At 37.6% G+C, this 25,641-nt stretch overlaps 2 protein-coding genes across 6 annotated transcripts in view; one reads left to right on the top strand and one right to left on the bottom strand.

The window, feature by feature from the left end:
* IMMP1L (inner mitochondrial membrane peptidase subunit 1) overlaps positions 1-16,047 on the bottom strand; it is a 56,680-nt gene extending 40,633 nt beyond the window's left edge. For 2 of the 5 annotated variants that reach the window (XR_009152430.1, XR_009152428.1), the window contains exon 1: positions 14,101-14,155. The gene's annotated coding sequence lies outside the window, so the exon portion shown is untranslated. Of the gene's footprint in view, positions 1-14,100; positions 14,156-15,505; positions 15,631-15,939 lie in introns of those variants that run through there. The other 3 variants (XM_058160819.1, XM_058160808.1, XM_058160802.1) reach the window with 3 other exon arrangements.
* Positions 15,146-25,641, top strand: part of ELP4 (elongator acetyltransferase complex subunit 4) — a 163,366-nt gene continuing 152,870 nt past the window's right edge. Inside the window, exons 1-3 of the mRNA XM_058161767.1 lie at positions 15,146-15,163; positions 15,488-15,869; positions 23,793-23,828. Coding sequence (XP_058017750.1) covers positions 15,146-15,163; positions 15,488-15,869; positions 23,793-23,828 — 436 coding nt within the window. The remainder of the gene's footprint in view (positions 15,164-15,487; positions 15,870-23,792; positions 23,829-25,641) is intronic.

The raw sequence follows: 25,641 nt of genomic DNA, 5'->3' as shown, positions 1-25,641 counted from the left end.
CATGAAGACGTGCCCATGGTACGATGGCAATACAGGACACATCTTCCCCAGTAATTGCGACAGGAGAGCTAGAGATATTGTACCTTCTGTCTGGATGCATCTGGCTAGAGTCCTCAAGCTGTCTTGATGCTCCAGTGATAGAAAGACCATGCACTTGGAAGTGTCTATGATCACCCCAGATGGAGCAGTTTGGTAGTCAGAGAAAAGTGGCTTTTCTTCATGTTGACCAAAAAGCCATGGTCCTTTAGTACCTGGATTGTTGTCCTCAGGTCCTGCTCTGCTTGAAGTTCAGATGAGGACTGGACTGAAGTATCGTCAAGGTAACACTGGACCCTAATTGGTAAAGTCCTTAGGTGGACCACCAGTACTGCCAACACCTTTGTGAATACCCGAGGGGCAGAGCCTTGTATTGGTAGTTTGTCTTTGTAAGAGAATCGGAGGTACTGCCAATGAACAAACAGAATAGGTACATGTAAGTATGCCTCCATCAAGTCTATGGAGGTAAGGAAATCACCCCCATGGATACGCTCCAGTATTAGCTGTAGTGATTACATTTTGAATTTTTTGTAGGTGAGGTACTTGTTGAGGAGTTTTAAATAAAGAATTGCTCTTGATCAGGAAGAAACAGGATTTAATAAAATCCCTGCCCCTGCTGGTCCTGAGGCCTGGATCTCTAGCAGTTGCTGGATGGCTGTTTCCATCAGGCCTCTCTTTGCTGCGTCCTGTGACAGAGGGCAGTTGATGAAGAACTTTGGGGAGGAGGGGGGAGAAGACTTCACCGTACTGAGGACCACATTGTCCAAGTTGCAGCCTCCCAAAGGATATAGAGGCTGAGCCAGCCGCCGATGGGTGGATCGGCCATACATTCACTTGAAGCACCGGTAGGGACGACCTCCTGCCCCACAAAAGGGCCACTTGCCTGGTTGACGGTTGTGAAAGCCTGGTCTGTCAGACGGCCTTTCCTGTTGAGTAGAAAACGATCTCCGGGATTGCTGGTACTCAGGTCCAACACTAGGGACCCGAAAGGGCTGCCTCCAGAAATAGGGGGCTGGTCTTCGCTTCCCCTGCCTGAACACAGTGGGCAGGGCCTTGCCTCTGTCCTTGGTGTCAACTAGGACTGACTCTAATGCTGCTCCGAACAGCTTGCTGCCCATAAAGGGAGCAGATGCCAGCTTCCGTTTATTCTTGTCAGCCTGCCAATGGCGAAAACATAGCAAGCGACAAGCTGTCAGAGCTGAAGCGATAGAACAAGATGTGAACTTTGCAGCATTTAAGGTGTCAGCTGAAAATTCAGCTGCTGCCACTAACTTATTGATATCTTGGCAAAACCGAATATCACCTGGGGCCACCCTTGCCTGCAGAGCCAGAGCAGGGAGGCACGATTAAAAAATGAGGCAGAGGTAGCGGCCTTCACCACCCAGGCAACCACCTGGTATGTCTTGCGGAGACTCAATTTTGCCTTCCTATCCTCCGTCTTAAGGCTATCTATGGCAGCAGTGAGAATGATGGCAGTAGAATGTAAGGCTGCCACCAGGCCATCTATCTTTGGCGTTTGCAGAACCTGTGAAAGGTCTGCAGCCAGATTATATAGTTTTCTTTCTGTCTCTGTAGAAGGAGGCCCTGATCCAGGCTGGGCCCACTGACGCTGGGCCCAAGAAGAGCTTGGACAATGGGATCACTTTCTGCTCCACGGTTGGCTCTGGAAAGAGCGTGCAAGAGAGTCCTGTGCCTTGGGAGCTGTTGCAGGGACAGTATCAGACCCCAATTTAGTGATGGCCTTGGCCTTGTGGCACAAGGACCTAAATAAATCAGGGCGAAAGAGGCCAGTGAATGGAGATGGATCTGGAGCCATCCCCTCATCGCCTGAGAAGGTGATAAAATCCTCTTCCTCCTCCGAGGAATCCTCACTCTGAACAGAGGGTGCCTGGGAAGGAATCACCTGGGATTCCAACCAGGGACCTTGAGTCAAGGGTGGCAAATGCTGGGGAGAAGGATGGGGAATATACTGAAGTGATAAACCCCGTTGCATGGAGCCCCACAGCTATCCCCTGTGTAATTGCCCAGGAGATAAGCAATTGTAATTGGTCAGAAATTCCTGACTCAACATCCTCTCCTTGGTGGAGGCCAGCCACGGTTGGCGTAAAGGTCGCCTCAGATGGACCTGAGTCTGATCTAGAAAATTGGCCCTGCACAACTGAATGAGGCATTGTTGAGGCTACAGCAGCAAAAACCTCATTATATACTGAGCCTTCCCTGTCAATAGGGAAATTCAGCTTACCAGCGCCATCTGGTGACAAGGCTCAGTAAGAAAGACGCTGGGAGAGGCTTCTCTTTCCAAAGAGAAGGGGATGACAGGTCCCACTGAGGGAGGAGCTGGCTCACCCTTCTTCTTTGCTGCCATTTCTACTTTGGCAAGCTCCCTTTCTACTGCTTTCTGACACCTCTTTTTCAGCTGCTTTAGTGCCTCTAGTGCTGGCAGTGATTTTAATTCGCTTGCCAGCTGAGGCTCGGCTGGAAGAGCTGTGGCTATGACCCGAGGGAGGCAGAGAAAGCACCCTAGCCTCACTTCCCTCAGAGCCTTGCTGCAGGAAGGCTCCAAAGCCACCATGTTGCCCTGGGCAATGACTGGCAACCATGTGGCAAAGGCAGGGAGACCCAAACTGAGTGACAGCTGCCGCATCTTTGCAAATAGCGCACTGAGCACTCCGCCGCAATCAGTGTGCCCAGGCTAAGCTGGGCAGGGACTGAGGGTCCATGAGGCAGGCAGATCACTGGGGATAACTGCTGCCTCAGCTTCCTTTCTTGCTCCCTGCGCCAAAGCACCAGCCGCAAACAGTGTGGCCAGTTGAAGCTGGGCAGGGACTGAGTCCCTTCCACGCTCCCCTGGGCAAAGCCAAGGGTCTGAACAAAGCAAACCCACCTCTGCTCTCCAGGAGGTTGGCAGGAACCTCGGCTTGACAGCCAGAAAGGCGTCTGACTAGCAGACCAGTCAGATGACCTAAGCGCGATTTGCATTGTGCGAAAGGGGGAAAATCATCTCACACTTAGAAGGGAATCCAGGAGTAGGTGATTAGTTTGTGATCCAAGCAAAAAAAGTCTCTATTTGGCTGAAGACTGAGCCAAACTGGGAATTAGCCAGGCAAGGGAGGCGTTCCCAAAAATGATGGCACTCTCAGTCTCAGGCAGAAGAGAGAAAGCAATACCCACTCCTGGATTCCCTCCACCCAGCACCAGGGAGAATAGGGAGTATTCTTTCTGAGTTTCTTTCTCTGCCCCAGATAGCATTTCTTCCCCCCATCTTCCAAGATCATTCCCATATAACATTACATATTACCACAACTATTAGCAATGAATTTCACATTAATTATGTGATGTGTATGTGTATGTTTCTTATGTTCTTAATCTCTCAAAATTGCAGAAATCTCCAAATAGAAGAATGAAAAGAGCAATGAATTTGTTATAATCTGTTGCAGAATAAAATGGAAAGTTACAGGAAAGTAGAGTGTTTGTATGTTACTGAAATATAGTGAGATCTTGTTAGTACATGCATGAGAAATTACAAGGACTTTATGCTAGATTGGGATTTTTTTAAAAAAAGTTCTGGGAGAAAGTAGTGAAAAAACACTGTTGTGAAGAAAATTTTATGCAAAGGACCATAAAGTCAGTAAAACTAGTTCTGCACAAGCATCAGAAGCTTGAACAATCTTGAATAATAATGGAAACTTTTTAGTTCACTTTTCAAATCTGCCTCAAAAAGCTGGGAAATCATCTAGAATAAACACTCATATCAGCTTTGATGTAACTGTTGTAGTTAGAACTCTAAATAGTATAAATTAATTTAACAATGTAACTGAATTCTTTTTTATGATTCAAAAAAAATTGTGTAGCATTAAATGTTCACACTACTGCACACTAAGAAATATGCTGCATAGTTTGCACTCTTTCAATGGAATATCCTAAGAATTGAAACAGATTTGAGATTCTAAACAAACTGAATTAAAATAAACTGTCTTAACTACAGTACTTGTGGATTTAAATTAGCAAACCAATGTTAACATTTTCTTGTAAAAAAATCTTCACATACTCACCTTATTATAAAACTGTATTAATTTATTAACTGAACAATAAATCACCTATTTACAGATAGCCTATTTAGCCTAAATCACCTATTTACAGACACACTTATTAAGTGCCTTCCAAAAATATTAACTGGCATTTAAAAAAATCCAAAAATGTGTCTGGACTATTTAGATATAAGTTCACATTAACTCAGAAGTTTAATTTATGTTGTAATACCATTCAAATGACACATCCACTATTTTCACCATGCCACATAACTGTTCTCATCTCTCATCTCTGAGAAGAGTTGTAAATTATGGCAATTTCTACATGCAAAGATCTTTTTCCCTATTACTGAAATCCTTGGTAATTAAAAATAATTGAGGACAATTTGCTGTTATGTTCTATCTCACCAGCCTGTCTTTAACACAGATAAAAAATACTTCAGGAAAGGAATTCTCAAAATGTGGGTTTTGTTGTACAACACATATTTTAGCTACATTGTAATTCTGGAGCAATATAACATATAAGTGTATCTTCATTACCTGATTCACAAACACCACCACCCCCGGTTTATAAAATTAATCACAGCTAGGAGAGAAATCGCTGTGAACTCCATGAATTACATCCAAGAGATGGGAAAGGATTAGTTCAGAGTTGCTGCCAGTTATAACGCCAGGTGGCTTTTTCTGCAGTGAAGGTGTTAGCGATAATCTCATTACACTGGTACTAAATCTTGCAGACATCAAAATTATCACCAAGGTTCCTTTTCATCCCATCCTTTCCAAATGACTGGAAGTCGCTTCACCTGAAAGAAGTCAAATCCACATGCAGCTGCTATTTTAGCGGCCAGCAGACTCCCCGAGAATGTCAATCGTGATCCAATTTCGCTGTGCTGGTGGCCCCTATTCCCTGTCCAATAATACATCTGTTAAAAAATCCTACAGCTACAAATCTAGTTTAATCCTACCAGGGACCTCATGTTGGTCCTGTCTTCCAAAAAGGCAGCAGGTTCTGCTGTCAATTTCGGCTACTGTCTGGGGAATACCCTTTAATTCCCAGTCCTACTTAGAAGAATAAGCTAAGGATCACAAAACATGACCTTAAAAACCCTGATATGACTATATTCTGACCCAGAGGCATTCATTCTAGGTGAAGATTAGAACTTTGCATAATAAGATTACACAGCAAGTGAATGATATCAAGGGACTATCCATATGCAGCCACCTGGTTTTCTATAGACAGCTTGTGCTGTGCAATATGCAGTGCAGACGGAATAGAGCTTTGCCTTTTACTTGAAGTAAAATGGATTCACATAAATTAGTTGGTCATTTCCAGATTCCTAAATCCCCATTACATCTTTCATTGACAGCTCCTCTGAGGATAGCACAACCATTATTCCTTTTTATTGCTAGTTCCTAAAACAATAGCATTTTCTAAGTGAAATACACATAGATTGTGTGTGGAAATTAACATCTTGTTTGCTATAATCTTGGATTACAACTGACAGAGCATGTCAACTGTGTGTCCCCAAAAAGAAATCCATGCAGAAAATTATTTATGCATCCAAAAGTCTGCTCCAGTTAACAAATAAACAATACAAGAATCTTATTCTGACATGATAGGGCCATTCATGCAGGTAACAGAACAGAATGTTATATGCAATCAATATAAATTTAACCTATTAATCATGTTTTCTATGAACATCGAGATTTACCAAGCATCTTACTGATTATGAATAATTTTGGTAGGTTGTTCTCCTTAGGATACTCCATATTTCAAAGAAAGTCCATTTTTTAAAATAAATTTCAACTGAAACCAATGGCACACATAGCTATATCTACTATTCCATTTTAATATTTACAGGAATTATATTTTTGAAAACATCTAACACATTTGTGGGCTGAAGGCTGTAGGCTAATAGGCTGAATTTAGAAGATCAATTTGGTGTGGTGATTAAGACACCAGGCTAGAAACTGGGAGACTGTGAATTCTAATTGGTAACTTTGGGCCAGTCATTCACTCTGTCTTAGGAAGGAAGCAATGGCAACCCACTTCCAAAAATGTTGTCAAGAACACTTCAGGGACTTTTCTAGGCCAGAGTTCCCCAACATTTCTGGCTTTGTGGACTGGCAGTGGGGGGAGAGGGAATGGTTTCACATGAGTGGCCGGCAAGTGCATACACAGTTCCAATTGTGTGAGTGGCAGTCACATGCTCCCACCATTCGTGCAAATGGAGCATGTTGTGCAAGTTGGGATGCATGTGTGCACTTTCTCCCACCACTTCTGCAGCCCAGTTCCAAACAGCTCACAGCCCAGAAATGGGCCACAGCTCAGGGGTTGGGGATTCCTGTTCTAGGCAGTTGCCATGAGTCAACATTAACTTCAAGATACAAAAAAAGGGGGGGCAGGGAGAAGGCTGAATTTATACCCAAAGACAAAATATTAACCCATATTGCCTTCAACTGCTAAGGAGACACATAAAATTTCCTAAGGAATTTTTAAATGTTTTTGGGAAACAAAATTACATCCTCCTTAAAAGTAAACTATATTTTTAATGAGTTGCTAGTGAATAGGATTTTTTTGTATGGTGTGTTGGCTTCAACAGTTTTGTTTTTGTATTGCTTGCTAAAATTCTTAATGTAAATGAACCCATATCAATACTACAGTAACACTAAGAATGTAGTTAATATTATCTAAAAGACACAATGTTTTTCCAAATGAAAATAATTGAAAAGGCAGAAACTCAGAAATCTGTAATTCTAAAAATACTGTACTTCTATTTGTGGAGGTGGCCAGGGAGGGAGGTACCATTTTTATTCTGAAATTACCTTTCTTATTCTATTGTTCCAAAAAATTCTTAAAGGAATATGGTTCTGGCAGTGTTATTGAATAGCTCGTTTCATGATTTAAATTCCCACAATCTAAATTATTCAGAAATCACTCACACCTGAAACTAACTCAAACACCTCAATTTGAAGAAGAGCAAGTTAGAGAATGCATAGTATCTTGTACGTCCAGATAACTAGAGAAGCATTCAAAACAATGGTCCAAGCTCCTTTAAAGGTGTGTTTCATTTACCCTCACACATTAGTTTGAAACATCTCTTTAAAATGCTTAGCAGAGCTCTAAGAAAAAGTTCCTATACTCATAAGAACATCCTGAATGATCTACCAATTTGGATAGAATCAGATATAGTGTTGCATAATTTTTTTGATCAAGCAGTAACTATGTACAAGTAACTGCAATCAATTCAAAACTTAGGCAGTCAGGAATTCTAGGAAATATTGAAACATATACTGACCCTGAATTAGCATCACAAATGCTATTTCTCTGTCTGCCTGAATTTCCCTGAATGTTAACAGAACATTTTGTACCACATGTCTTTTGGTCTATATACTTTTTCTCAGAAGAAGCTGCGAAGACAATCAAGTTTAATGGAATTTATTTATTCAGTAAAACATGGAATGTTTGGAGTAACAGCAGACATACACACAAAGCAGTTGCATTTATGTGACAATTAACAGGTGCATTTATGTGACAATTTACTAGTAGACTCCACTTTACTGTATTTTTGAATAAGTAATAACAATTCAGTTTCCAAACATAAATAGATGAATGCTGTGATATTCAGCCTCAGTTAATCCCCAGACATCTAAATCCATGAATAAAAATTCATCAGGTTTAAATACACTGAGCCTATTAAGCAAGAACAAAAGCATATGCACAAAAGAGCTTTTAATATATTTCAAAGCCCACAAGAGCCATGGTCTCATTAAAATTATAAATTACTCAAACACAGAATGAAAATTCAAACTGCAGTGCAGCTAAGCAGATTACAGAAAAGCCCACGTTCCATATGATAACACACCATGGCCTCCTAGATGAGGGCTTGAAACAAAAAAGGCCATCACTGGAGCTAGGGAAAACCACCTTGTGATCTCCAGTTTCTGTTCAATGGATGACAGCCAAGTAATATAATGATTACTCTGTCCATGCTGCTAAACTTGTTCAACGGCATAAAAGTGATACCATGCACTGTGAACTCAATGCTGATGTTTTGTGCCAGTAATACAAAACTAACTACAATGTCTATCGTTTATTCCAGTTTTATTTGCATGAAATAAAATTAATGGCAGCAAAACTATTATTAAATCTTTTTTAAAAAGTAAAACAGAGAAAAATGGCATAGCCAAGAATGTTAGACACAAGTTTATGAAATAGGTATAATTGTTTTTATATCTGTATGTTTTATTAAATTGTAAGCTGCTCAGAGTCACCTCAAACCGCAAGATGGACAGCGTATCAATTGAATGAATGAAAAAGTAAATAAATAAAAGTTAATATTTCTGTTCTTAAAGGATCAAGCTTTTTATAAAGCAAATGAAGTGCAATCAATGTTTTTACTGGTAGTTTATGTTTGAATATTATAGATCTGAACTGAAAAGCTGCAAAGTATCTTTGAATCATTTTTAAGAAACATTTATGAAATCAGAAAGGAAAAGGAAATTTATTGCAGCAATCCTCAGTGACATGACTAAATTACTATCTCCCAAAAATTAGGATTCAAGTAGAATTTGACTCTTCTCATATACGTTTAAAGTTTTGAAAGATATCATAACCAAAGACCATGAAACAAATGGGGGTCACAATTAATGAAATGCTAATCTGAAGCACTACTGACCCTTTCCACAGATTTTCAAAATGTAAATGAAGAAGTGAAACAGGATTCACAGATGTTTCTTATTTTCAGTCAGCTGCACATGAAACACAAATGCAACCTGCGTCTTTGGCTAAAATAGATAGGAATTGAAATTTGAACAATAACTTTATAAATAAATATTGAAATTATGACCCACAAATCTCTATTCAATATTCAGCCCTTTCAGAAGTCTTTGGAACAACCTCTTATTCCAATTTTCTATAGTAATTAAGCTGAGGCATCTATAATTGAAATAATTATAAGTGCTCAGTACAATCTCAGAAATGCTTTATGTCCATACATGCTAAGAAGACTGAGAAGTAGCATCCTTGACATTCTGAGCAACAAATTCAAAGAATCACTTCACTCACTTCATGGAGTGTTTTTGATCTACACCCTAGTAATTATATCCTCTTCCCATTTATCCTGCTCTGATTTCCAAACACTTGTCTTTTCTCCTATCATATTTGCAACTGGAAGACAAAAACTAATGATTCTTCAATTTCTCAAACTTGCATCCTAAAACATTTTCATTTACAAGCTTTCGGCTAAAATAATGTAAACGGACTTATGCAAAACATTTCTTTCTTGTGATCTCCCCTCTTGCACATAATCTGCTCCAAAGGCTCTTCAATGAACAGTGGTCATCTAAGTTTCTTTCCTTGTACAACAAAGAGCCCCTCCAAATAATGTATGGGTCAGGATACAAAATAATGTGTAAAGAAACTATTTTCTATAAGAAATAACTACTACTTCTGCAAGAACAAATCAAAATAAGCTGACTTTGTATATAATATACAAATGGATGAAGACTATTGCTTAACATAGTGTAAGCCGCCCTGAGTCTTCGGAGAAGGGCGGGATATAAATGCAAATTTAAAAAAAAAAATCAAGCCAGCATTTTGCCATATAAAAAAATAAAAGTATATGTTACATTGAAGAGGTAAATTTCATTTTCAATAGAAATAATTTACAGTGATAAATTTCTACTTCCCTTTCTAAAAAATAAGACGTAAATAAACATGTATAGAAATGTATGGGATCTAGTTTTTTGTTTTAATTACATTTTATTAAATTGCATCATTTATATATATATATATATATAACCTGTTCTGGAAGTCTTACAAGTTGAAGTCCAGAATATTTTGGCTGCAATCTTATAAACCAAGGAGATACAAACATTTTAATGGAAAAGGATACATTTTATCCTTGAAACTGCATGGGGCCGTAACACTAATGTGAGCTAGGGCAACTCCAAAGATGAAACTGATTTAAATTTTTGAGTATTTTATATAATTAAATCAATCAAATGACTTTATAATGCATTTAAATGTTTTCTGTTGTTTTAAATTTTATAATTTACTAGTAACTTTTGGGGATGCTCTGAGACTCAAATGTGATCTAAAAGAGTCAAGTAGGGTACGTTTTCTAAATATATCTTCTTAAACAAAAGAATACATCCTATTTTAGTTATTGTTACTTCATTCAAAATAAACATATCATGTCATATTTCGGTTGGACTGCAATTTTTTCACCCGAGGGCCTCAGGGATAATTTGTCAATGGTCCTTTTGAAGGATTTGAATATAAAAAAAACTATCATATTTCAAAATACAAAGAAATCTTATGCTAAACTCCACTGCAATCAGACAGCAATTTGGCTACTGCAAATAAAAACAGAATCCACTAACATTCAAAATTCTTTAATGAATTTTGATCAAATTATCTCTGAATGATGACCAGATAATCGACTTCTTTAACATTAGCTAATATGCTTCAATATCAAGCAAAGGAGGTCACCACTATGTCATATCATGTCATATTTCCTCAACTTACGTTATCCACTTTAAGATTTAGAATAAGAAGATAAATGTTTTGATAGTGTATCACAACTATGATTTCACAATCTGAATATTCAAATTATCTTTTTTTTTCACTTCCAAGTTAGACACTTGAAATTTCTATAGCAATGAATTGAGAGCTATTTTTAGGTTCTCAACCAACCTAAAGAGAAATAACAAATTATTATATCCATTAAGAAATAAATTTCACTGAATGTAAAGGATCTCAATTATGGATAACCTAAAACTGTTGGACTTTCAGTTAGAATTAGCCACCAGAAAAGTTAATTACATTATCCTTGGTTAGAATCTAATCAATTCTGAAAAGCATCAATTCTTACAAGATATTTTTCAACACCAAAATTTTAACTTTCTACTCTTGTTTGAATCAGATATGAATATTCAATTATTCTATTATTAAAATCCTGATAATAACAGTATGCATTTCCTTTTGTGTTCCTTTTTAAAATTCAGGCAGCTTTTAACATTCAGCAATAATTATTTTAATGTATGCTCTCTGTTATTCTCTGGGATGATTCCCAGAAAGACCCATCTCTACAATATCATCTATTCTTTGTACAATATGGCTGAAATCCATAGTCCTAGAAATGAAATGAAAGCTATCATATGTGTCCAGGGAACTTTAACTTTCCATAGTAAATTGTAGACTAATTTTCATCATACACAATACTTATGTATACTTACAAAGGAATGGAACCATAATAATGAAACTGATGTTATTTACATAAGTATTATTCAAGGAACTTACTTATAAAAAATAATAATCATGCTGCAGCCTTAACATTCACATCGATGAAGCAACTTTCTGTATCAAGTGCTATTATTTAACTAATGTGACATTGAAGAAAATTAGGTTTGAAGGAGCATTATTCTAATATCAGAGTATACAGCTGTATACAAGTGTGCTAGATCAAAGCTAAGGATCTATCATTTCTTAAGCTATAATTCTACAACTTTTTTTGGCTGTAATCATATTGATTTGGGAAAATTCCATTATGTATGTGGAACTATTACAATTACTATTATTATTGAATGTATATGACTTACGGCATTTTATAAAATGGGAGTAACTAGGTCCCCTTTCTAAGAATAATGCAGAAAAAAATGGGAGAACTGGAAGTTTTTTTATTACAAGCATTTCTATACCACCTTCCCTGAAGAATTTTTGGCAATTTACAATAAAAATAAAAAATATCATCAATAATCTATCAAAAACAATAAGGATTAAACTACAGACATAGCTGCCTGATCATAAAAACATTCCACAACAATGATCCTTCTAATACTTTTTTAAACAGCGCAATGTTCTACCCTGTTTCCCCAAAATCCCCTGATAATAAGCCCAATCAGGCTTTTGAGCACATACACTAAAGTAAGCCTCCCCCTGAAAATAAGCCCTCCCCGAAAATATTTAAACGCAGAGCTGAAAATCAGGTAAGACGGCAAGAGGAGCCCCATCTTGCTCCACGCGCTCCAAAATAATAAGACCTCCCCGAAAATAAGGCCAAGCGCTTATTTTGGGGTTCAAAAAAATATAAGACAGGGTCTTATTTTCAGGGAAACACTGCAAAGTCCTACTTTGCAGAAGATCAACAGGAAGGCTACCAAACATAATTCTGGGGGCAAGAAGTTCCATAATGTGAGAGACATTAGAAAGAATTTCATATCACTGAATATTTTCAGGGATAGGATCTTAATATCCCTTCTCTGTGTAGATATATAGACTTGACAGATTCTATTTGTTTGAATAACAAATTCTCAGATATCATTACAGAATCAATTGAATTATTAAAGAGATGGAGAGCCCTCTGCCAGCCGAAGCTACTCTAATCTGCATTCAAGGATATTTGGAATTTCAAATTACTACATAGACATTTTTTTGCAGAGTTAAAACTTTCAGGGAAAAATGGTTTTAAGCACAGCATCTTATAAAGAATATTAAAGAGATATATAAAACTACACCTTCCATCTAAACTTACCATCTTTAAAACCTGCTATTTACTCGTAAGGTAGCAGAGATCAATGTGAGTATACCCTTACAACCTTAATTTGCAGAAAGAAGCTGAAACCAAATTCTAATACTGTAACAGGTTTAGGAAATATGTATTTAAGGGGCACATTCACCTTGGAAAAAGCCACAGGGATCTATAATCTATGGCAGGTGGGCCAGCTTTCTTTTCTTCCTCATAGTATTTCCATACTTATCTGAGTTCAAAATAAAAATGCAGCAATCAAAGCAATCCTAAAATTTGGAAGGAAATTGTTGTATCATAGCACTCCTGCTGCTGTAAAGCAAATTCCAGAGTGAGGCTAGTTTATTCAATTCTTAATGGAAAAGAGAGAGGAATCATCCACTCACCTCATGACATTTGCAATATCTTGAAACATCCTATATTCTTCTAAGCATTGCCATTACAAAGTGGCTTCCAGAAAATCAAGCTATCTATTCTGTTTTTAGAAAGACCTTAGAGAGGCTTACAGAAAGGCCTATCTGAATTTATTCCATAGCTATGGTCAGTTGATTAAACTGATTTTATATTACTTAGATATAAACTTGATGAAACTACATGTTACACCTATTAGTGAAATATATATGGATAAGAGTTGCTAAACCATCAGACTCATACAATCTGAATTTTATAGATTCATTAAAAATCCTTTTTCAGATTGAGACATTTTGTAAATCTTTGGCAGTGAACTTTGTATATTTATATAAAATTGGGATTAATGTATAGAGACACAAGAATAAACTGCTTTTTATATCGTTTAAGGTAATAAGATCCAATATATGTATAATTTTAATGCAGTAAGATATTTGTTGAAAACTAATGCTTAAATGAAATGAGTTAGAGAGATAAAAGGGATACACTTCATAATTTGCACAAATTGGAATATCTGATTTCTATATAGAAAGTTCTTACATTTCTAGAAAATAAAATATATTTTCAGTGCTCATTCCCCTAATCATGTACAGGCAAACTGTAGGTTTCTGGTCTATTTCTTTTCAGCTATTCCTCAGTAGAATTAATCTTTCCCACCAGATACCAATCAGCCCATTAATGGTGTGCCAGTTGTACTACAATTTGTTTTGTTAAAAAAATCAGTGATGCTAGCCAACTAACCAGCACAAAGATCTACTGATCAGGAAAGACCAGGACTGGCAAACTGCTGAGGTGCAATTCATGTTAGGGTTACATATAATGGGTAAATCCATGGATGAATATTATGGATTAACAGATATATGCTATGCTAATCTTAAAACACAGATTAAACAGGGTAGTTTAAGCAACAACTTCCATTAGTTGCAGACATCATACACAATGATCAAGGACAAGACTTAAGATCTGTATTAATATTTTAAGATATGACCATCCAGATGAAAAATATAGTTCTACTCTTATTCTCAAATTGTATCACAACTTCAGAACTTTTTTTCTTGAAGAAAAAACATGTTTAGTACAATAAAATAGATACATACACTACAATATTCCTTGTTCCACCTTCAGTTGCTGCCAGCTTTTTAAAAAGCCTTAGCAAACAGCAGTGACTGTAAACAGATGGGTTAAATGTCATTTAGCATCCTGCTATGGATATCACTTTTATATACTGTAAAGCAAAGCAGATAAAGGATATAGATAATCAACAAATACATATTTTTGCTATGGGTAGCTATGAGGAAAAGGTGTGTATACACATGCACACACACTAGCAGCATAATTTGTGAATACCTACTGGAAATTAACAATAAATCAAACTCAACTGACAACTTCATTTTGTAGATGAAATATCCCTTAAAAGTACATTAAGGTCATAAGAAACAATCAGTCTTCCTTACAAGATTCTAATTGTTTGAATGACTTCATTAGCAGATTACCACCTGAGAGGCCAGAATCAATTCTTCAATTAAGAAGCAGTACTTTTCTTACACAACATATTAGAATGCCTGTATAAACAAAGCTGTGCTTGATAAATAATATTCTGCTTTCTCTCCCTGTAGTGCCCCCAACCAGCTCATTCTCTTCTTGACAAACAAGGTATCATTGATACTCTTTATTGGCCAAGTGTGATTGGACACACAAGGAATTGGTCTTTGGTGTATATGCTCTTTGGTGCATACCATATCATATCATATCATGTAACAACAGGCTATCTGCACATTATCAGTTCATTAAAAATTCACCTGACATATGAAATAAGTGAAAGTGTATAAACTGTATACATACATAACAAAACAAAAAAAACATTCAAGGCTGCTGTGGCAGAATAAGTTTTTTTCTTTTAAATTTTGCAGTCTTGCTACCCAAGGCGTTTATCCTCCAAGAAATCTCTGCAGAGATTTTGCAAGTAGCCCCCTTCATATATTCTAAACTGACCTAACTAGTATTCCCGTGTGTGTGTGTGTATGAATGTGTATATGTGTGTATATATATATGTATGTATGTGTGTGTGTGTGTGTGTATATATATTTCAGCGTTTCGGTTCTTTTTTAGACCAACGATAGAAAAGGAGCCCCATCCTTAGGCATGCCTCTTTATTCCCAGGTAAAGTTACATGCATGATTCAAGCTTTGCAATTAAATTCTCTCAACAACTCGCCATCCACAGGGACGAAGTCACAAGCTGCCTCCTTCTCAAGGGCGGCGAATTTTTATTTCGTTACAACCGACAACCCTAAGAGGATCCCTCTGGCCGTAAACACGGGAGGAAGGGAGGGAGGATGCTCCCTCGCAGAAGTAAAACAAAAAAAAACAAAAAAACCCCCACCCTTCCTTACGTCCTCCCCAACGGAGCCGAATCACTGCCTGCCGTCCTTAGCAAGGCTCCAAAGAGCATTTCCGACGCCTTATTCTTTTTCTTTTTTAACAGAGAAGACAATCCACTCACCTTGGACCACAGTCAGAGGACTGGATACTCCTCTCTCTTTACCGGCTGGAAAGGAAGCGTCTCCGCCTGCCAACAATCGCTCTTCCCATTGGCTCGGCGGGGGCTGCGCGGCACGCCTCCCCGCCCCCACTCCCCCCCCCCCACCCCCGCGCTCGTCTCTTTCCTGTCAACCGAGCAGAAGCTAAGATGGCGGACTTGGCGACGGAGGGACTGGCGCGGAGGGAAAGGGCTACGACGAGTTTCCAAAGGAAAGTGCCGGATGGCGGAGGGGGCCGCTTGGCCGTTCTGCCAGGAACCCGGCCGTCGGTGCGACACGGTCAGCTCCTGGTTTCCAGCGGCGTCCCTTCTCTGGACTCTGTATTAGGTTGGTGCTGACAGCGCTGCCCAATCTTTCCTAGCCCCGGTTCCCCCCACCCCGCGACCTCGCTTTTTACCTGTTGTGAAGGTAGCCGAGCAACTTCAGAGGCCTGAGAGAGGCAGGGACGGGAAGCTGCTCCTGGAAGGTAGTTAGTCCCTTCTCCTGCGGGGCGAATTCCCACGCCCCCTGCTTCTTCTTCGGATGGGTTGGGAAACTAACACTTTGCACACGCCCGGCTTCCCCCGTTGAGCAAACTTCTGAATTTGGGAGAGCGGAGATTTAAAAAGTACATTAAAAAGTTGTGCCTTGTTAAAAGGACGGTCCGAGACGCGGAACCCAATTGCTGTTGTGGGCCGCCTTCTCTCTCTTTCTGCTTTTAAACCACACGTGCAGCAAAGCTTAATAAATAATATTTATTAATAATATTTATTTATTTATAATTATTTATTAATAAATAACTATTAATAAATAATAAAGGTGCATAAGTGCACCTGCATGCCTACCGTCCCTGTCCTAGTATTCCTTTTTACTTACTCTCTTCATGTATTCAAATTATGTTTATACTTTTACCTGTTACCTTATATATGATTGACAAAAATAAATACATGAAAAATAAATACAAATAAATGGGCAGATACTTCACGCTGTAAGCGCCGGATGGGATTCTGTAGTGCAGGTAGTCCTCGACGTATGACCACAGTTGAGCCCAGCATTTATGTTGTTAAGTGAGACATTTGTTAAGTGAATTTTGCTCCATTTTACAATATTTCTTGCCATAGTTGTTAAGTGAATCACTGCAGTTGATAACTTAGTAACCTAGTTGTTAAGTGAATCTGGCTTTCCCATTGACGTTGCTTGTCGGAAGGTTGCAGAAAGGGATCACGTGACCCTGGGATGCTGCAACGATCATAAGTATGAACCAGTTGCCAAGCATCTGAATTTTGATCACATTATCATGGGGATGCTTGCAAAGGTAACTGAAAATTGGTCATAAGTCTCTTTTTTCAGTGTTGTTGTAACTTTGAACGGTCACTAAATGAATTGTTGTAAGTTGAAGACTACCTGTAAAGACTACAGAGACCTGTAAGGGCCTCTGTGGCTCAGACTGGTAAGACAGTCTGTTATTAACACAGGTGCCTGCAATTACTGCAGGTTCTAGTCCCACCAGGCCCAAGGTTGACTCAGCCTTCCATCCTCTATAAGGTAGGTAAAATGAAGACCCAGATTGTTGGGGGCAATAAGTTGACTTTGTATATAAATATGCAAATAAGATGAAGAGTATTGCTAACATAGTGTAAGCCGCCCTGAGTCTTTGGAGAAGGGCGGGATATAAATGCAAATTTAAAAAAAATGGCTTTGATTACCTGGATTCATGATGAACCCTAATAATTAGATGTCACTTGACACTTTGGCCTGTAAAATAATTTGACAATTTGTATATTATATGCTATTCAGAGAATACATGTAGCCTGCGGTTTATGACATACACAAGTCAACTGCAGATGAGTGGAATAGTTCCAGGCAGTACTATATTTTGCATATTTTGAATTTCAGAAAGTTATTGTAGGAGTGTATAACAGTGTCAACCCAGAGGCCTTGGTTCAACTTAATTTACATATTCTGTGTCAGAATTAGGATGGGAAGAACTAATGCTAAAAAAAATGGGTTAGGATGACTGCTTTAGGAGAGTGGATGTGTATTGTAAACCAGAAAATGATTTAATTTCTGTGGATATTTTTACAGACTCCAGAAACAGAATGCTTCTTGTTTCATAATAAAAGTTTTCTGAAGATCAACTTAAAAGTTAATGGAGCTAAAACTAAATGACTGATGAATTTAAATACCTAATTGGAGGGTGGGGGGAGGGTTAATAGAATATATTTTGAAAGGGCTTTTTTAACGTAAATACAATAATGTTTATATTTAACAATAAAGTTTCTACCTAGAAGCATACAGTATCCCGTTCATTACAGAGTTTTTCAAAATTCTGTTGAAGCCCTTCTTTAAAATTCTGATCATTCCTCTTATTTAAATATAAAGTTGTTTAAAATGTAATAAATTATAATATCTTTGAAATGTAATATGTGCTTAAGTTTGAAAATAAAACATTATTCCAGCATGGGTTCCAAAGTAAGTGCTATATAACTGTACCTTTTTAATGAAAGGAATGCTATAGATGTACAATTATAGAATCTTAAGAATTGGGTGGCTCCTTGGAGATCAGCTGGTCTAACACACCCCGTCCAGTGAAGAAATCCAAAGAACTACAGGTAGTCCTCAACGTACGACTACAGTTGAGCCCAAAATTTATACTGACAAGGAAGACATTTGTTAAATGAACCAATTTTACAACCTTTCTTGCCACAGTTGCTAAGTGTATCACTGCAGCTGTTAGTTAAGTTAGTAACATGGTTCTTAAATGAATCTGGCTTCCCCATTGGCTTTGATTGTCAGATGCTCACAAAAGCTGATCACATGGCTCCAGGACAGTGCAACTATCATAAATATGAACCAATTGCCAAGCAGTCAAATTTTGATCATGTGACCATGGGGATGCTGCAACAGTCATAAGTATGAAAAATGATCATAAGTCATTTTTTCAGCTCTGTTGTAACTTTGAACAGTCACTAAACAAATAGTTGTAAGTCAATGACTACCTGTACAGCATACCTTGATTTGAGAAAAAGATTGGATAAGATGTCTCCTAATTTGATGGAGAAAATGAACAAATGTGGTCTAAAATGATAATGCAGTCTGGTTGATTTCCAACCACGAAGTTCCTAAATGTTTCGGCATTGTCCTGGATGCAATCAATTACACTTGTACTGTTTATAAATTATACCAGAAGCTGGGATAGAAGTGATGGTAATTAGATTTGCACATTATATCAAGTTAAAGATATCAAATATTAGTGCACAGCCAACAATAAGAAATAACGCATTCAACAGTAACAAAACATGCACCAATTTCAATCCTGATTCTGTAAAAAGAAAGAGAGAAAGAAAGAAAGAAAGAAACCAAGGCCAGCAGTAATTTTGAAATGTCACCTTTCTCTCCTTGAATTAGCTCTATGGTTTTATAGATTCTCAGTTTCATCCCAAGCCATCTCCATGGAAAGTCTTTTCAAAAGAAGAAAAATGGAAGAGGAAAATGACAGCTGGTTATTGCTATTGCTGTAGACAAAAGAAGAATGGAAACCCAATATCAATAACTGTGTTAATTAGAGTTTGTGGCAGTTCCTGGAGTTATGGGTGTTCCATCACTGGAAGTCTTCAGGAAAAGTTTGGATAGCCATTTGTCAGGGATGCAACAAGATCTCCTGCCCTGGACATGGGGTTGGACTAGAAGACCTCCAAGGTCCTTTCCAGCCCTGTGATTGATCCTAAATAGCTTGACAACTATCTTCTTAAATTGGGAGTTTTGAAATAATGGGGCATGACCCCCATAAGGGATCACAAGCACTAGTGGGATGATATAACAGTGTTTTAAAAAACTGTTAAGTGCTGCATAAATAAACCCAGAGCGCTGTCAGAACTTACTCCTGCTTTCTTTGGGCAATCCCATTGTGGGCTTGCATAGGCAAGGCAGGGGCAAAACCTAGAATGAATTATGAGACATGTGGGCATAGCCATCTTTCAGAATTGCAGAAATGTTACTGTTTAGTTTAGCACACATATTCATTTATTATTTAAAGGGTTGTGGTTTGGAAGTTAACCAAATCAATTCATAAACAGGCCTGAATGCTGGGCCAATGTGGTAGAATAATTTAAGCTATGATAAGTATAGGTGCTATATCTAAATAAGAACAAACAAATGCAATGGTATCAAGTTGGGGAGTTATTTATTAAATTTATATGCCTCCCAAAATCTCAGGAGAGTTCACATGTAAAAGCATAAAAATGAGAAAAAATACAATAATAGCTAAAAATAAAAGAGTAAAAGATGACAAGGATAACAAAATCCAAACCAGAATGAAGAAGAAGAAGAAAAGGGGGGGGGCTTCACTTACCCTAGCCAAAGGTATGGGTGGAGAGTCAGGTCTTCAATCAGGAGCTGCTGATTCAGTTCTACAGAGGAATTATTGAGTCTGTCATTTGCACCTCTATAACTGTCTGGTTTGGTTCTGCAACCCAACAAGAAAAACACAGACTTCAGAGGATAATTAGAACTTCAGAAAAAATAATTGCTACCAACCTGCCTTCCATTGAGGACCTGTATACTGCATGAATCAAGAAGAGGGCCGTGAAAATATTTATAGATCCCTCACATCCTGGACATAAGCTGTTCCAACTCCTACCCTCAAAACGATGCTATAGAGCACTGCACACCAGAAAACTAGACACAAGAACAGTTTTTTCCCGAATGCCATCTCTCTGCTAAACAAATAATTCCCTCAACACTGTCAAACTATTTACTAAATCTGCACTACTATTAAACTTCTCATCATTCCCATCACCCATCTCCTTCCAGTTATGACTACATGACTGTAACTTTGTTGCTGGCAATCCTTATGATTTATATTGATATATTGACCATCATTTATGTTGTAAATGTTGTACCTTGATGAAGGTATCTTTTCTTTTATGTACACTGAGAGCATATGCACCAAGACAAATTCCTTGTGTGTCCAATCACACTTGGCCAATAAAATTCTGTTCTGTTCTGTTCTATTCTATTCTATTCTATTCTATTCTATTCTATTCTATTCTATTCTATTCTATTCTATTCTATTCTATTCTATTCTATTCAAAGGCTTTTTAAACACCTTCAAAGGCTAGAAGTCATCCGAATCTTGGATGGAACTTCATTCTGTAGGACAAATGTTGCTACAGAGAAAGTGCATTTCTAGGATCCCAATAGGTGGCATTGTTTAATCAAAGAAACTCAAGCGTATGCCAGTCCTGACATATCAAATCAGGCAGATACTGGTTCTGCTTAACCACACTGTAAGAAAAATCTAGCACCTGTGGATTCCCAGATGAATATGAATAAGTAATGCAATATAACAAAAAAAGACCACTGCATTAACAGAACCTTTGTATTTTGTATATCAGAGATAAGACAGATGGGAGGTTGAACAACTAGCCTCGTGGTGCGACCGGAACAATCTGGAACTGAACACACTCAAAACCGTAGAAATGGTGGTAGACTTTAGGAGAAACCCTTCCATACTTCCACCGCTTACAATATTAGACAACACAGTATCAACAGTAGAAACCTTCAAATTTCTAGGTTCTACCATATCGCAAGATCTAAAATGGATAGCTGACATCAAAAACATCATCAAAAAAGGACAACAAAGAATGTTCTTTCTGCGCCAACTCAGAAAGCTCAAACTGCCCAAGGAGCTGCTGATTCAGTTCTACAGAGGAATTATTGAGTCTGTCATTTGCACCTCTATAACGGTCTGGTTCGGTTCTGCAACCCAACAAGAAAAACACAGACTTCAGAGGATAATTAGAACTGCAGAAAAAATGATTGCTACCAACCTGCCTTCCATTGGGACCTGTATACTGCACAAGTCAAAAAGAGGGCTGTAAAAATATTTACAGATCCCTCACATCCTGGACATAAACTGTTTCAACTCCTATCCTCAAAACAATGCTATAGAGCACTGAACATCAGAACAACTAGACACAAGAACAGTTTTTTCCCAAATGCCATCACTCTGCTAAACAAATAATTCCCTCAACACTGTCAAACTATTTACTAAGTCTGCACTACTATTAATCTTCTCATTATTCCCATCACCCATCTCCTTCCACTTATGACTGTATGACTGTAACTTTGTTGCTTGTATCCTTAAAATTTATATTGATATTGATTGTTTCCTGATTGCTTATTTGAGCCCTATGACTATCATTAAGTTTTGTACCTTATGAATCTTGATGAACGTATCTTTTCTTTTATGTACACTGAGAGCATATGCACCAAGACAAATTCCTTGTGTGTCCAATCACACTTGGCCAATAAAAAATTCTATTCTATTCTATAATAATTCCGCTGTACTATCTGCAGAGTTACAGAATAACAGAGTTGGAAGGGACCTTGGAGACCTTCTAGTCCAATCCCCTGCTCAGGCAAGAATCCTATACCATTTCAGACAAACAATTGTCTAATCTCTATTTAAATTTTTTTAGTGTTGGAACATTCTCAACTTTTGGACGTAAGTTGTTCCACTAATTAATTGTTATAGTTGTCAGGAAATTGCTCCTTAGTTCTAGGTTGCTTCTGTCTTTGGATCAGTTTCCATCCATTGCTTCTTGTCTTGCCTTCAGCTGCTTTGGAGAATAACTTGACTCCCTCTTCTTTGTGGCAGCCCCTGAGATATTGGAACATTACTATCATATCACCACCCCTAGTCCTTCTTTTCATTAAACTAGACATACCCAATTCTAGCAACCGTTCTTTTTATGTTTTAGCCTCCTAGTTCCCTAATCATCTTTGTTGCTCTTCGCTGTACTCTTTCTAGACTCTCAACATATTTTTTACATTGTTAATTAATCTCCAGAAGTTGTGAATGCTCCAACACTAAAAGTTCTGACAACCAAAACTGGATGCTAGTATTCCAAGTGTGGTCTTACCAAGGCATTATAAAGTGGTACTGACACATCACATGAAGTTGATTCCATTCCTTTCCTTAGCCTAGGACTAAATTGGGTTTTTTTTGTCAGCTGCAGCATAAGTGATTGTCTACTAGAATTGCAAGATCCCTCTCATAGTTACCATTAATGAGCCAGGTACCAGCTGAACTATACCTGTGCATTTGGGTTTTCTTGCCTAAATGTAGAATCTTACTTTTTTCACCATTGAATTTCATTTTGTTAGATAGCGCCCAATGTTCAAGTCTGTCAAGATCCTTCTGTATCTTAAGCCTATCTTCCGGAGTGTTGGCTATTCCTGCTTGGTATTGTCTGCAGATTTGATGAGTGCCCCATTCATCCCCTCATCCTAATCATTGATGAAAATGTTGAAGAATACTGGGCCTAAGACAGAGCCTTGGAGTGCCCCACTGCATACTTCCCTCCATGTAGATGCAGTTCCATTGTGGACTACACTTTGCATGCAATTGGTCAGCCAATTATTTATGGGAAGATTTCTTAAGCGGCATGGACGCTTACCTAGAACCTCAATAGTAGATGGAAGGCTACTGGTTGGAAATGATTAAGTGGGTACCTGAATTGAGCAGGGAGTACATATCAAAATCTACTCTAAGTCATATCTATGTTTCTATAATATTCTAATGGGAATTATTTTGTAAACATGCATTTAGATATGCAATTATATGGTATGATATGCAATTATATGGTATATTTATAACATATACAATATTGATATTTTTATTTTGGTTAATAGAAGAAAATATGGGTACAATAAAGGTATCCTTGCCCTTCTACTAGGTGACCTTTTCGGAATGGAAACAAAATTTAAAATAACTTTTAGTTTGATTTTTCCATCTTCCATTCAATTATGTCTTATTCTCAGAGACTGCCTGAACAGTTGCAGCTTTCCTGGCAAGATTTTTTGGAAGTACTTTGGAATAAATAATGCACTTCAAGTTAGCACTGGGTCTTAATAAATCATTGAAGAATGTTTAACTGTATCTTATATTCAAATGATTGCTCAAAAAGCATTATTTAACATGTGCATAATATTCTGACTAAAACAAAGGAATTTAGACTGGTAATACTATTAAAATACCTAAATTAAGTTTCATTGAGCTCTGCAAGATCTTTTCATTATACCATTAAAATAATTGTAGACTATGTTATGTAATTATATGTAGTATGAATGAATTGGTAAAAATAGTATGCAGGTAATTAAAATGTTTTTCACATTGCACTGTTATCTTCATATATCACCCTTCTTTGATATTATTAATTCTTGGAAACTATTTATGCTTATTTATTAAATTCATTTTGTTCTCAGGTGGAGGTTTGGCAATTGGAACCCTTCTTCTTATTGGTTAGTATGACATTTTTCCAATATCACAACATGCTAGCAATTGTATATGCAGGAAATTATTTGTCATTAAAATTTTTGGAAATTATATAAGTAATTCTTTTAACAAGTTCTACTTAAATGGCATGTATTTGATGGTGTAATACTTTACTCCTTTCTTAACTAGCTTTCATATCACTGGGGGTGGGGGATTGGTCCAGTAGAGATGTAACGCTGTTGAAGACCGCTGTTAACTGCAGGTTTCCTGCTTTTTTCTTTCATGTCTTATCGCCAAATGTAGTTTTAACAAAGTTCCCTTTATATGGTTGTTTTCCATTCCTGGATCATTATTATTTCCCAAAATAATTAAAGTTGAATGTGGAAGGTATTTTTATAGTTTATTCAAATTGCTATTTTTTTTAGTGTCTTAAGTATTTTTGTTTTAATACAAACCTTGGAAAGAAGTATTCTAAGGCTTTATTTGAAACATGTCTTCAAACTCTATCAAAATTATATAAAACAGCCAATTCTTTCTAAACTTCTAAAAATATTAAAACTTTAAGTGACATATCTAATGGAATTAGGAGATGTTATTTCATCAGGTGAAATATGTATTAATTCCTTGATCTCACCTCCTTCATCTGCTCTAGAAAATTTGGGGATTTTGGAACATGTTTTATGTCATGAACTACATTTGGGAAGAGGAATTGGTGTAAATCTCCTCTTGTAATGTTGGATAAAGCCTAACTTAGCAGTTATCTATGTTTTCTTGCAGTCATTAACCATACAGGTAGCCCTCATTTAGTGACCACAATTAGGACCTAACTTAGCCATTTAGCAAAGCTGTCGCTAAGTGAAACTGCAACTGTGCTTGTGATCTTACTTCAGCTTTCCTTTACTTTACAGACGTGCAAAGGTTACAAACAAGAGGTTTGATTGCAAGCTTACTTTTTCCATTATTGTGATAACTGAATAGTCACTGCATGAGGCAGTAACAAAACAAGGACTACCTGTATGCATAAAAGGTTAGTATGCAGGAATAACTTTCCCCTGCACACCAAGTTTAGAGAATTTGGATGGCAAAGAGAGCATGGAAATAAAATATTAGAAGTTTTTCACATAAGCTTTTGCTCTTACAGGATTGCCTTTAGCAACTGTTTTATTATACTGGCCTTTTACTGATTAAAAAGAAAACTGAAAAAATACAGATAAAATTATGATGTTTTAACATTAAAAAGGATAATGTTATTTAATTTCCTGTAGCAAAATATAAATAGAAAGAAGGAGTTTGACAGAATCGAATGTTGTAGATATAGTGAATCTAACATAGAAGATGAGCTTACTAGAAAGAGTAACTTGATCATATTGGAGCTAGCATTAGCAATAGCATTTAGGCTTATATACTGCCCCATAGCACTTTACAGCTCTCTGTAGAAGTATTATTTGCATATTGCCCCCAACAATATGCAGCAGACTGCACTGGCTACCTGTGGTCTTCCGGGTGCTTCAAGGTTTTGGTGACTATCTTCAAAGCGCTCCATGGCATAGGGCCGGGATACTTACGGGACCATCTGCTGCTACCGAATACCTCTCACCGACCCGTGCGCTCTCACAGAGAGGGACTCCTCAGGGTGCCGTCGGCCAGACAGTGCCGGCTGGCGACACCCAGGGGAAGGGCCTTCTCTGTGGGGGCTCCCACCCTCTGGAATGAGCTTCCCCCAGGACTTCGCCAACTTCCCGACCTCCGAACCTTTCGCCACGAGCTTAAGACACATCTATTTATTTGCGCGGGACTGGCTAGATTTTAAATTCAAATTGGTTTTAATGGGGATTTTAT

Source organism: Ahaetulla prasina, chromosome 1, assembly GCF_028640845.1.
Source record: "Ahaetulla prasina isolate Xishuangbanna chromosome 1, ASM2864084v1, whole genome shotgun sequence".
Lineage (NCBI taxonomy): Eukaryota > Metazoa > Chordata > Lepidosauria > Squamata > Colubridae > Ahaetulla > Ahaetulla prasina.
This window is presented reverse-complemented; position numbering and strand designations above follow the sequence as displayed.